The sequence below is a fragment of the Vigna unguiculata genome, chromosome 4, assembly GCF_004118075.2.
Source record: "Vigna unguiculata cultivar IT97K-499-35 chromosome 4, ASM411807v1, whole genome shotgun sequence".
NCBI lineage: Eukaryota > Viridiplantae > Streptophyta > Magnoliopsida > Fabales > Fabaceae > Vigna > Vigna unguiculata.
Genome location: NC_040282.1, coordinates 9740440 through 9755516, shown reverse-complemented (window position 1 = coordinate 9755516; position 15077 = coordinate 9740440). Strand labels below are relative to the sequence as shown.

Genomic DNA, 15077 nt, shown 5'->3' with positions numbered 1-15077 from the left:
GAAACTGACGCCATGTGTCTTCATCAATCCAAGTGTATTTTAACAATGGATTTTCATCCTTTTTAGATCCGAAGACATACCTAGATGATAGAGGCCGTACCCCACCAAATTAAAACATATTAAATGCAGTACATGAAAGTGAACCAAGTCGTCTCCCAACGACCAATATTTTCATTCAAAGCGAATTTTCCAGATGAACACAACAATAAAACACAGGGGGGGGGGGTTGGCAGACAGATTCGGAATGCTAATCAATAGATTAATTTAAATGCTACAGTGACTAAAACCGTATTGACATCCTTGATTCAAACGCAATTTCACTTATCATAGGCCACCAAATTAACACCAACCCTGCCTTGTCTCAATCCACTAGATAATAATTCACTAAGCGAAAATTACAATCTAGCTTCATTATGCAATTAAGCAATGCACACATCCTTAAATTCGTGACAGCCAAGCTACATACATTAAGCATGAATGTATCTTAAACAAAACACATGCAATTACTCTGTAAATTAAGCATTTACAGATTCACCACATGCATTCCACGAATTCAGAACAAAAACATGGCAGATTTCACAAAACAAGCACAACCTCAAAGCTTCATTGCATTTTTCATCAAGGAGTCAATACACGAATTTAGCTAGACATGGAAATGAGTAATTAAACACTTCAAAACTGAAATCACAAAAATCAGAACCAAGAACCCTAACTTATCAAATCTGAAAACGCAATTTAAGAGCAAAAATAGAGATTTCAAAGCTTAAATGGAATGCAAAACGGTATTGTCATATATAAATGCGAAAACCCCATGAATGGGTATTGTTCCAAGTCAATAAAACCCACAAAACGAACTGCCCAAGCAAGAAAACGAATTCAAAACGTAAAACCCTCAATGGGTGCTGTCAAATATGCATAAAAACGGTAAAAATGAGCTAAAAACGTGAAAAACCGCAAGGTGGGCGTCCATCGAAGCTTGGAGAACGAAAATGGAGGTTTTGAAGAGAGGTTGAAGATGATGGAGCGGCTGCACACCTCATGCAAACCTAATTCGCGTGGTCATATCACCCTTGCCACTCATAATTACAAAACTGCCACTACGCCACTCAGATTTACAAAAATGCCACTCTGGGCCTCAAATGTTGACCCATTGACTTTGCTGACGTGGAAATGACATGGAAATGATGTGGCAATGATGTGGAAAGTCTCTTCAACTAAATATTAAAGTCCAAGCTCCAAAATTGCTTCACCCAAATACCTAAAAAATAATTAAAAACAAAAATTAGGCCAAATAATGTGAAATTAGTCCAAATTCGGAACAGTGGCCCAATAAAGTCCCAACAGATGAAAAACACTCTAATGATGAACAATTAAGCACTAATCAACTGTCTAATGGGTGCACAAAGGCTAGTGGAATAGAAGAAAATAATGACTCATCACTAGACGTCAACTTGGTCTTAAAACCACAAAATTTCTCCGAAATTTCTCAACCACCGATTACAAACATTTTTGTTTAAGCTTCGCCACATTTGGAATATCAAATGTTAGCTATAATATAGAAAATTTCATCAATAATAATTAACATATTATCAGCAAAATCAAAGTATTACGTTAATAACATTAATATTAGTTACCAATAAATCCTGCCATATCATTTCCCGATCAACTTCAGTGACAAGATCAAAAGATAAAGGATTGATATTCTCTCTCGTGCCAACATTCCTAAATAGCTTTTGAAGACATCCGCATAATGACCACTAAGCATTCCAGTGTCAACGTTAATATCAACAGGTGTTTTCTAACCATTAGCTCTTTTAATCAAGAGCTATCTCAACCTAGTGGCTCCTCTGGTGGGTCTCTTAGCAGGTGCTTCATCCTCTGATGAACTATGATGTTCATCCATATATCTGTGAAATGAAAACATCACAAAACATTAATAAGCAATATATAAAATCATATATAAAACATTATTTAAGAAAACAACTAAATTTTAACAAGAACACGAAATTCATACATAAAGTTATTGATTGGTCATATGTATATTCCTTCATCGTGACATTCTCGAATTGCATGTGTAACACCCCAATTTTGGGATGTCACGGAATATTAGAAAATTTTTACGTTTAGCGGAAAAGGAATTAACATTGAAAATGTAGTTAATAAAAACTTTTAATTTAATTTAAATTACATAATTCAAAACGTCACTTTGTCAAAAACTTCCAATAACATTTGGAATAAAAGAAAATTATATAATTTATAGTATTTGATTTAAAACAACTAAATATTTTATAAAAACTCCCAAGTCCATCCCAGCCTCTCGTCAATCTACTTCATGCCAAGATTATCTGCTCCCGTATAACACACCACTTAGACGATCATCGCACATACAACAAACACAAACAAACAAATAGGGGTAAGCTAACCATAAACAATGATATTCATAAAAGAAATTCATAAATAAAATTTGTCCAATAATACTCAACGTCGCATTCAAGTAACACGGAAACTTTATGATCACAATCCATCCTTGGTTTGAACTCACAAACCCCAAATCCAAACAATCATACTAAACCAAACATAACATCACATTCATCTAAAATCTTCATTAAATTCCACCAAGAACTTTCAAGCAAGGCAAAACACTCTCAACATGCAACACATGAGAATTACATATTGCCAACAAAATATACACCATCACATCAGGCATGGGAAATAAACCATAACATAAATCCATCAACTTATCAAATAATACAATGAACCCAACGAGTGACATTCATTCAACCATAGTATACAAACGATTTAGGATTTTAAAAATAAAGCTGCGACTTGTGTAAAACTCCAAAAATTATGTATTTATATTCAAATTAAAGATGATTGAATCAAGAATCAAATGCAACAATAACCAACTTAATTGAATAACTATAGAGAAAGTTATGCACCAAACAAGCAACAAAGGTCAATGTTGTCAACAACCAAACTACCAGGACCTTGCGATATAAACTGCTCTAACTACCAATCTCCGATTCAAGATCCGACCGATCAAAGTCAAGAACTATGTGTTAAGAATCCATTGTTAAAGTTTTAGCTCGATCCAACGGTTAACGAAGTAAAAATCGTCATTTTACGAAACGTGTGCAGTGTAGGAAAATGATAAACAAATGAACCAAGATTGATGGTGGTTTCAAAACGAGAATGAGAAAAAGAACCTGCAGCATGAAGGGAAAACAACCATCATCCCATGCAACTTAAAGGCTTATAAAGGAAACCATGTGGGTCCCTTCATAAAGCCTCCTCATGTAGGGTTGTTATAAAGAATAAAAAGAAAGAACTTAAAAGAAAGGCAAAATGGAAGGAAGAGAAAACTAGCATGCATATGTTTACGTGAAAGAGAATAGAAAAGAAAGAAGGAGAAAAGCCTATCCATGAAAGAAACTGCTGCACCTTGAACTTGGGAAATAATTCCCCCTTCGGCCCCACTAATAAATATTAGATAGATGACTTTGTTCCACAAAGAGCCCCGGATACTGGTGCAATGAAAACAACCTCGTGACAATGGAAACATAAAATATGCATGCTGTAACAAGAACCCAATAACTAAACACTTGATATGAAGGAACGGTATCCAAAATAACACTGTGACAAGAACCCAGTCTTACGTGCTCATTATAAAGGAACCAAAACCAAATCTCTGTGTGTGACACCCGCACTCAATAATGGATTCTCAAGCATTTACATGAAAAGAGATTGGCCAAAAGAAGAAAAAGAAGATTAACCCATTAACCAATGAACCTCATGCATGCCAACCAAAACTACACCCACAACAAACCAAGCTTAGAAATAATTGAAAGTAACCCAACCTCATGCAACAACAAAACGCACTACTACTTACGTAAGGGTCTATACCCAAGACGTAAAGAAGAAAAACACATGGCTTGAGGCGCCATGGTAGTCAAGCAACGTGTGTGTGAATAGCAGCAAAGAATGCAAACGCTACACTACACTTCTTCCGCCCACCCTGCACCATCAAATTAAATCTGAAACCTATGCGGTCCCCACCCAAAATCTAAAGAATGGGTAGTAGCTTCACGTTACAGTTGGAAAGCTTCAAGCATTTAAACAAACGGAAATCAAGGCTGCAAATGTAAAGAGAAAAAAAAAATGGTTTTCAAGGACCTTAAAAGCTATCCCACATCCATTCCAAAACATTGCACACATAATTGTTTGAAAACCAGCAAGCATAAAAGGATACTCCCATCTAACAAAGTTTAATGAAAGTTTAGAAAAGAGAACCACCAAACAAGGCAAAAATATCAAGTTTTCATGCAGAGAAACAAGCCATCCACGAAAATTTAATAGACAAGGTTGGCTTCCCCTACACTACACATGCATACTTTTCAAGTTTCATTCATCAAGCAAACAAAATAAAGAGAAAAGAACAAGAGAAGAAAGCAAGGTTGGCTTCCTCTACCTTATTAGCAACCTCCAACCTAGATTCCCTTTCTGCCGTAGTCTCTTCCACGGTTCCTCTCTCGTCTACTCCTCTTCCCTTTTTCTCACATTTTAGAAATCCTAAAATTGTTATATCTCCTCCTCTAAAACATTACCTTTTAATCTATAACTAATTCATCTTAATCTTTTCCGGTAAAATCTTAAAAATAAAATCAAAAGCCGTTTTTATTTTCTTTAGAATAAGTGGCAACCAAGCAAATAAATAAAAAAATCATAAGCAAGAGTGAATATTGTTGTGACGGAAAAAGAAATAAAAGGAGAAAAAGAATGAAGATATAACCACTGCAGCATGTAGTTTACCTATGACACAAACTTCAGGAGAGAGAAAGCTAAAGAATTTTTTGTGGGCCCCACCAGAAAGAAGAAAAAGAAAAAGAAACACAATTTAGACATTTTAATGCTACCTAAAATAGAACCCTTGAGTCTTTGCACAAAGATACGCACACAGACAACCAAGCCAATTGCTTTCTCATAACATTTTGTGCATTAATACAATATAAACACATATGTGCAACATTATATATGTTGTTAAAATTTAAAATAAATAAAACAATAATTTACATCACTTAAATAATTACTTAAATAATTATTGTAAATACCACAATAACTTAAATCACTCAAATAATAATTATTTCATAATTCATAATTTAATAACCTAATTAAATTAAATCAACAATATTAATCAAGCCATTAATTTTTCCCATGTTTTTCCCTTTAATCTAATTTTTCCTGGGTCTTACAACATGTACATCATCAACTAGAGGGATTTCATCAACATTGATCGTTCTTCTAAATGGGTGGGTGACAACAATATTAAGATCACTCAGATTCTCTTCATTAGGATCAATCTTTTTTTTTTTAATGAAGAGTGACAAACCAATGTTCAGATGCAGGATCTTTAACATAGAAAACCTAAGATGCTTGTTGTGCCATGATAAATGGCTCGTCTCGGTAACCCACTTTTCGAAAATCAACTAGACATTCCTGATTCATCCATTTTGACACCACTCTTATTGTCAACCCACTTACATTTGAACAGTGGAATAGTAAACATGGTATAATCAACCTCTCATATCTCTTGTATTACAGCATAGTATGTCATTGATCCAAATACAGGATTTTGATCTTGAGATGTAGAAAATTGTAGCGACTTAGCTTCAAGACTGACTCCACTATTTTGTATTGTGCTTTTATCATCCAGAGACTTCGTATAAAATGTGTTATTATTGATTTCATAACCTGTACAATAGATGACATCAAATTCCACCCATTCGCTAACCACATCAAAGTCTCAGAACATTGCGAAGCTTTCAAAATCTCAGATTTAAACCAAGGCATGAATGTTCTATTATGCTCCATCAAATGCCATTTCTGTGATTGTCTTAGATTGTTCTCTTTCACAATGACTTTGTGTGCAGATAAGTAAGGCATTACCTCATCTGCGTTGTTCAATATGTATAGGTGTGCTTGCATCAACTCTTTGCGATCTTTGCGATCTTTGCTAACCACACTCAGACCTCGGATGTTGTTACTTATAGAACACTTGTTCAACCATGATCTCTGAGGAACTCCTATCGGTTTTGCTTTTGCCATGTAATTTGAACAAAACTCGACACTTTCTTCAGCAATATACCTTTCGATCATTGAAGCTTCTGGACGATATTGATTTTTCACATATCCTTTCAAAATATTCATGTAACGTTCAATGGGATACATCCATCTTAAGTATACTGGTCCATAAAACTTGATTTCTCTCACTAGATGAACAAGTAAATGTACCATGATGTCAAAAAATGATTGAGGGAAAACATCTTTAGCTGACACAAGATGATAACAATCTCGGCTTGAAGTTCATCTAACTTTAAAGGATCAATGACTTTGCTACAAATTGAAGAGAAGAATGCACACAAACGCGTTATAGTTTGTCTAACATTTTTGGGTAAAATTCCACGAATAGCTACAGGTAACAATTGTTACATTAAGATGTGGCAATCGTGAGACTTTAGGTCAACAAGCTTCAAGTCTTGCATGGACACTAAACTCTGAATATTTGAAGAGTATCCTTGAGGTACCTTGACACTCTTTAAACATAAGCAAAAAATTATCTTCTCTTGTTTGGACATAGTGTAACATGTAGGGGGCAAATAAGTACGCCAACCAACCTCCCTTGGTGCCAAGTCTTCTCGGATCTTCATTTCAACCAAATCCAAACGAGCATTTACTCCATCTTTTGTCTTTCCCTGAATGTTAAGTAGTGTACCAATCAAGCTATCACACACATTCTTCTCTACATGCATGACATCTATGCAATGCTTAACTTGTAACTTCGACCAATATGGAAGATCAAATAATATTGATTTTTCTTCCAAGGGCTCGATGCAGATGACTTCTTGGACGTTTTACAAATACATGATGTACTTTATTAACTTTTTCATGAATTTGAATGTTAGTTAATGGAGTTGTTGCTTTGTCATTCTCTTGATGTCCATTGAATGCTTTCTTTAACCTTCGATAAGGATGATTAGCTTGTAAAAACCTTCGATGGCGATGATACACAGTCTTCCTTCCGTTTTTCAACTGATGAGATGCAGTGTTTTCTTGACATATAGGAAATGCTTTATGACCCTTGACACTGTACCCCGACAGATTACCATAAGTTGGAAAGTCATTAATGGTGCAAAATAACATTGCATGCATCATGGAAGTTTCAGAAGCAACATCATCAAATACTTTAACACCATCAACCCACAATAACTTCAAGTCTACAACTAAAGGATTGAGATATACATCTATGTCATTTCTAGGCTGCTTTGGACCAGATATCAATAGACAACATCATGTATTTTCTCTTCATGCAGAGTTCAGGAGATAAGTTGTAAATCAATAATATAACGGGCCAACAACTATGGTTTGTACTTAAATTACCAAATGGATTCATTCCATTGGTAGCTAAGCCAAAATGAATATTTCTACATTCTTCATCGAACATGGGAAATTCTTGATCAATATTTTTCCATTGCATTGAATCAGCTGGATGACAAAGGAGTCCGTCACATCTTCTCTCAATTGCATGTCATCTAAGGTTTTTAGCGTCTTTAGGATTTGCAAATAAACGCTTAAGTCTGGGCACGATTGGAAGGTACCAGACTACTTTCAAAGCAGATCCTTCCTTCTCTATTTGACCACTAACTTCACTATTTCTTTTCTGCATGTATCGTGATGACCCACACTTTGGACATTTTTTCAAATCTTCAAATTCCTTTCTGTATAATATGCAATCATTAGGACATGAGTGTATCCTTTTATACTCCATACCCATCGAAAAAAGAGTTTTCTTGGCGTCATAGTTTCAAGTGGGTAGAGTATTTCCCCCGGAAAGCATTTCATTCAAGAGCATGAGCAATTCTGTGAAACTTTTATCTGTCCAACCATTGGTCGCTTTCAAATTCATAAATCTTAAAATCGTTGTTAATCGCGTGAACTTAGTTGAACCGGCATACAACGAAGTTTCCGCATCAGCAAACATCGTCTCATATACATGCGCTTGTGCAAAAGCTTCTACGCCAACATCCTTTATCATGTCCTCTATATTATCTTCTTCTACTCGCTCTTCACATCGCTCTTGCCGTCGCTTTTTCATGGTGGAATGGACAACATGTTCAGTTTGAGAAATAGTTGGAAAGTCTATTAATTCGTCGTGCCATGTCCATATTGTATAACTTCTAAGGAAACCATCACAAATAAGATGTTCCCTAACTTGAGTTGCATTCAATTTTCTCTCATTCAAACAGTTGACACAAGGACATCTGAACTTCACCTCATCATCACTTCTCCCCTCACAACGTTGCGCAAATTTTATAAATTCTTCTACTTCATTATCATACCCAGCGTTGATACGTGGTAAATTAATCCAATCTCAATCCATATTGAAATTGCGTGAACAATTTCAGTAATCTTTGAATCAATGTTCATCTCGTAATCAAGTTGTAACCCTATCCCATTTAAGAAGAACCACTTTCTTTATTTTATTGGTACATATTACTTTTAAAATACATATCTTAAATTTCACAAAATTTTGCCAGCATTTCGTATTAGCCGTCAAGATACACGAAATGAAAGTGATTATAAACCACAATAAAATATGCACCTGAAGATCAATACAAAACACAATTGACAAATATTCATGACTTTTAAGATATGTATTTTAAAATATATATGCACTTATAAACTACTAGAAAGTGATTAATCTTCTTAAACTGTCCAATCGGACAATTCAAGATTCAATACATTTAAATTATTAGTATTGTATCCCCTTATATCTAATTTTAGAAAAATATGTAGTTTCTTCAAAATGAAAACTGGGGGCAATACATAATTTTCGTATTGAATCTCAAACGGGAAACTAAGGCTAACTCATAGTATATACAAAAAATCCAAACAATTTGAATTCCAATGAAAATCAATACTTGCAATAATCGAAACTAAAAATTAATATATACAAAATGGAAAACGAAACAAAAACGAGTTGGAAACTTACCTTGGAGGAACAGCGGTATGACAGTTGTCGGAAAAATCGAGAAGGAGGTGCACGAAATGGCCGTGCACAAAATAGCTATGCACGAAATGGAGGTGCAGCACCAGCGGAGGCGACGCCGCGACGGTGGCCGGAGGAGCGTGGTGGCAGCGACGGAGGAGGGTGGTGGCAACGACAGTGGCAAGGAGAGTGACGAGAGAGTTCGCGAAGGTGACAGGAGGTGCAACATAGAGGGGGTTTGATAGAGGTCGTACCCCACCAAATTAAAACATATTAAATGCAGTACATGAAAGTGAACCAAGTCGTCTCCCAACGACCAATATTTTCATTCAAAGCGAATTTTCCAGATGAACACAACAATAAAACACAGGGGGGGGGTTGGCAGACAGATTCAGAATGCTAATCAATAGATTAATTTAAATGCTACAGTGACTAAAACCGTATTGACATCCCTGATTCAAACACAATTTCACTTATCATAGGCCACCAAATTAACACCAACCCTGCCTTGTCTCAATCCACTAGATAATAATTCACTAAGCGAAAATTACAATCTAGCTTCATTATGCAATTAAGCAATGCACACATCCTTAAATTCGTGACAGCCAAGCTACATACATTAAGCATGAACGTATCTTAAACAAAACACATGCAATTACTCTGTAAATTAAGCATTTACAGATTCACCACATGCATTCCACGAATTCAGAACAAAAACATGGCAGATTTCACAAAACAAGCACAACCTCAAAGCTTCATTGCATTTTTCATCAAGGAGTCAATACACGAATTTAGCTAGACATGGAAATGAGTAATTAAACACTTCAAAACTGAAATCACAAAAATCAGAACCAAGAACCCTAACTTATCAAATCTGAAAACGCAATTTAAGAGCAAAAATAGAGATTTCAAAGCTTAAATGGAATGCAAAACGGTGTTGTCATATATAAATGCGAAAACCCCATGAATGGGTATTGTTCCAAGTCAATAAAACCCACAAAATGAACTGCCCAAGACATAAAACGAATTCAAAACGTAAAGCCCTCAATGTGTGCTGTCAAATATGCATAAAAACGATAAAAATGAGCCAAAAACGTGAAAAACCGCAAGGGGGACGTCCATGGAAGCTTGGAGAACGAAAATGGAGGTTTTGAAGAGAGATTGAAGATGATGGAGCGGCTGCACACCTCATGCAAACCTAATTCGCGTGGTCATATCACCCTTGCCACTCATAATTACAAAACTGCCACTACGCCACTCAGATTTACAAAAATGCCACTCTGGGCCTCAAATGTTGACCCATTGACTTTGCTGACGTGGAAATGACATGGAAATGATGTGGCAATGATGTGGAAAGTCTCTTCAACTAAATATTAAAGTCCAAGCTCCAAAATTGCTTCACCCAAATACCTAAAAAATAATTAAAAACAAAAATTAGGCCAAATAATGTGAAATTAGTCCAAATTCGGAACAGTGGCCCAATAAAGCCCAACAGATGAAAAACACTCTAATGATGAACAATTAAGCACTAATCAACTGTCTAATGGGTGCACAAAGGCTAGTGGAATAGAAGAAAATAATGACTCATCAGGGTTCGCGTTTGCGCTCGCGTTCGCGTTTGCGTGGTTGTAGTGGTCGGAGTTGGTCGGAGAGTGTGGTGGCAGTGGTTGCAGTGGAGAGAGAAGAGAGAGTGTTGTAGAGGCGCGGGGAAGAAGAAGAGAAAGGGGGTTCGCGAAATTGGTATTTGGCTTCGGTTCCCTTAACAACCAAAGCATATAACCCCATTTGGCACCGGTTAACTGCCACCCGAGGCCAAACACCTAACGGCTAGTGGCACTTTTGAAAAATGTTGTCCCGTTTTTCGCTTCGGGTCTTTGGAACCGAGGCATATAACCTTCTTTGGCACCGGTTTTGGGCGAACCGAAGCCTATAACCTTCTTTGGCTTCGGGCGTTAGTTGAACCGAGGCATAAAACTTGCCTGGAATTGCAAAAATGTCACTGTGCCATTATATGCTTCAGTTCCTGGCTAACCGAGGCATATAAAGCAAGGTAAAAAGGAATTTCTGCACTAGTGTTCCTTTAATTATGAACCTCGCCATATCCTCGTAATTTGAGTAGACGTGGATTTTCTGTGGACATTGGTAAATCCCTCACTCTTCCCAAACCAAGTTGGGTGTCATTGTAGATGGTGGGCCATCGATTTTAACTTTCCTTTTTAAGAAGCATTTTTTATTCTTTCTAAAGGCATGGTCACTAGGTAAAAACCTACGATGTGGTGTCAAACCAACAATTTTCCCCCCATTTTCTAATGTAAATGCTTTTGAATGCTCCATACAATGTGGACATGCCAATTTACCTTGAGTACCCTAGTCAGACAGCATTCCATATACAGGGAAATCATTTATAGTCCATATTAAACTGGCTCTCATGATAAAGTTCTTCTTTCTTGAAATATCTTATGTTTCTACATCAATCCACAACTTCTTTAGATCGTCCACCAAAGGTTTGAGATACACATCAATTCCTGCCTTTAGATTGCGTGGACCACGTATACATAAATGGCTTTGTCATGCACATTTCAGGAGGAAGATTGTACGGGGTGATAATTGCTGGCCAACAAGAATAAGGGATTGTTGATTGAATGAATGGATTAAATCCATCAAAGCATAAACCCAAATGTACATTGGGTGGATCAACTGCAAAGTCTGGATGTAGCCGATCAAAATGCTTCTAAGCTTCACCATCTAAGGGATGACGTAACATGCCTGTGCTACTTCTATTTTCACGATGCCAAGACATGTGACTAGTAGTTTCCATTTATGCAAACAGTCTCTTGAACCTTGGAATTATAGGTAAATAGAACATTGTTTTCATTGGAACAAGTTTTTTTGTGTTTGCTCCTGTGTTCCAATCATGATACCTTGGCATATCACTAAATTTGCAACGTATAAGTGCAATATCATTTTTCTCATATTCATTATCGTAAAACAACATTGAACCTTGTATACAACAATCAATCCTTCTAGCAGTCAATCCAAACTTTGATACTAATCGTTTAGCATCATAATAATTTTTAGGTAAAGCTTTATTCATCGGTGTTACATCTTGAAGCCTTTTTGCTATAAAATCTAGACATTCGTAAAGGACATTCCAATTCTACTTGCATGTTAAAAGTCTAACACAGATTGATAATTTAGACTCTAATGATCCTTCAAATAATGGTTCATTTGACTTGACTAAAAGATTATAAAATCATTGAGTTGCTTCATTCAGAGGCTCTTCGAAGTTTGTTTCTGGTATTTCAAATGACCCATGTTGTCTAAGAGCATCACACAACATGTCATGCAACGAGTTAAATGTGTGTCCTTCAGTCACATGTATACGACTTCCTGAAGCATCGTCAACATGATGGGAAATATTCTCTATGGCATCCCCGTGATCAATCGAAATAAAGTAGTCAGGCATAAAGCCATGCTTGTAGAGGTGGAGCTTGATCGTTTTAACATCATAAATCCTTGTACACTCACATTTAATGCATGGGCATTAAGTTACCTTTCATTAACATAACTTTCTTGTTGACAAACTATTTCGACAAACTCTTCAACCCCAACTATGAAAGTAGGTTTCAAACCTCTTCTACCTTTATATACCCTATCATACATCCAACCACGACTTGAAGGAAATAAAGTCATGATCTGTGTATTTAAAGAAGTTATGTATATATTAGATCACAATGTTCAAATCATTCCCTACACATTTGAATATCTTTATGTTAACTATCTTTATGATAATCATCAATAATTAGCATCGATATAGTATAACATAAACCTCTAAGAACCTAAGGATGGATTGCTTTTAGAAAATATTAACAAAACATGAAATCAAATATTCATCGTTGATGAAAACAGTGGTAACTTGTCAAGAAATAAATTAAAATGGATATTGATTGTTGAAATTTGAACTGCAACAAGTGGTAGAATCATTAAAACTTACAAATGTTTAAAACAGCATGTTAGACACAACAATTCGTTCACAAATTCTTTCGAACATTATTTAGTAATTAGGAACCATTTAATTTAGCAGAAGAAATATGTACATTACATAAGAAATAGAAACATCAACTTAATTTTTAGTTACTAAATAGAATAATCAAGATGACCATGATCTAAAGTTAAAAAATAGGAAAAGTAGCAAATGAAATCTTAGATATCTATGATCACTAGATTTTTAGTATGTTCTATGCTACTTTTAGAAGTAAAAAATATTAACTTTTTGGCCTTGGTATTGAGGAAACTTCTTGGAAGGTTAATTTTTACATGTTTTTCACACACATTCTATTGTTTCATCATGAGGCAGAAACCAAATACACGTTTTATGTATCTATAGTATGATTTCAGCTTTTTGTAGGAAGTCCAAATGAAATAACAGTATATCTTTGCCCTTTCCTCTAATTCTGAGATGAAAAATTAAGATTATGACCTTTTTTCAATTACAAATTTTGTCTTAAGTTTTTCAATCTTCAAAATAAAATCAATTGAATTCTCTATTTCAGAAAAATAAAAAGAGACGAAAATCATAGATAAAAAAAGTGGGTTTAGTGGGTCTAGTCCAATAGTAGACTCTTAGCAGATTCAACCAAAAATCCACAATCATCTCAGACTCAAGCAATTAATCTCATGAAGGTCTCTTCGAATCTGAACTTTGATCATCCAAATCTACATAAGCACATTTTAATCATAAACACAGGATAACAAACATAGAAACAAGAGATTACGAACTTTGTGAGTTTTAAGTAGTGAGTTTTAGAAGTTCTTTTACGAGTCAGGTTTTGAGTCTTCCTTTGATCACTTTTAATTAATTAGGACTTGTATGGATGGTTCTAGTTTATGTTTTAGGAGTCTTTTATAGATTTTGTATCTTTTCTCCTTCATCATTTTCACTTTCATGATGTGCTTATGTGTAGAAAAATCTGATTTAAGTGTGAAAGTGAGGCCAATATGATATAGCATAATTGAGTAGTTGTGTGTGTGATTTGTTTTTTGTTAGTTAGTATTTTAGAAGTCTATACATTATATATAACTAATTATATTAGTTCTATAACTATTTTTCCTGTTGTTTTAGTGTTATTTATTGTTATGATGACTTATTTTAGAAGACTTATTTTGTAGATAACACCATGTGAGCCGAAAATGATGAGGCATAAGTTGGGAAAGGAAAGCAAGTCACACTATGAGTCAAAATCAAAAGAGAATTTTGCTGATGTGCATGTTTGTAGAAAAATGGAAAAAATAAGTCTTATGGATATTCAGTGTTTCTTCAACTCTAGTCTTAGAAAATTATCTTAGCATTCCTAGCAATTAGAACTCTAGTTTGGTCACTTATTCTTAAAATCTTAGTTTCATTAGGAGAATTAGTCTAGTTAAGTAGCTTGTTAGGCATTTTTCATAGAATTAGGGTGACTAACTTGTGTGATTATTTTTTTTTATGTAGCAAAAGTGAATCAAAGGCATTCAAGGACAGTTGATGGAGGTTTGATTGAGAAGCTAGCTAGGTCAATGCACTAATACAGAAAGGAGTTTTGGCAGCGGTTATTTTTGCCATTCTGCCCCGGTTCTAGAACCGAGGCATATTAGAGCGATGCATAAAAGAGTCAGTTTTAGACCTCGGGTCTTAATCGAAGTACAAACTTCATATTATGCCTCGGTTCTGTTGAGAACCGAAGCCATATAGGCATTCAATTTTGAAATAAAAATTGCTTTTTGGCTTCACAAAAAAGACCTAAACAACGGCAGAAAAAAATGAAGATTTTGGGTTTGAGGTCACAAAACGTTCCCTGAAAAACACCAATGGCCAATCCAATCCCTTCCACATGCTTCATCACCTTTCTCGCAGTGCCAATCCTCACCAGCAGCAACTCCGCCATCTTCATCGCTGGTCCACGAGTCTGTCCACAAGAGCCCCCTCGCTCTTTGCTCCACGAACACAAACACCGTCGACTTCCCCACTTTCCTCAGCGTGGCAGCACCCTGAATA

General features: G+C 35.6%; 1 protein-coding gene across 1 annotated transcript; it reads right to left on the bottom strand.

The window, feature by feature from the left end:
- Nucleotides 1-1641: 1641 nt before the first annotated feature.
- LOC114181072 lies at nt 1642-9333 on the bottom strand. Its single transcript, XM_028067404.1, has 2 exons — nt 9047-9333; nt 1642-1907 (listed from the first exon to the last, which is right to left on the bottom strand). Exons 1-2 carry the CDS (start codon nt 9270-9272, stop codon nt 1831-1833), a joined length of 303 nt encoding a protein of 100 aa, XP_027923205.1. The 5' UTR covers nt 9273-9333; the 3' UTR covers nt 1642-1830.
- Nucleotides 9334-15077: the final 5744 nt, after the last annotated feature.

Excerpts from the sequence above, each read along its gene's own strand:
- LOC114181072 (XM_028067404.1), bottom strand. The coding sequence starts at position 9,272 with ATGTTGCACCTCCTGTCACCTTCGCGAACTCTCTCGTCACTCTCCTTG. Across the intron at positions 1,908-9,046 it reads CATACCGCTGTTCCTCCAAG|ATATATGGATGAACATCATA; the intron begins GTAAGTTTCCAA and ends TTCATTTCACAG.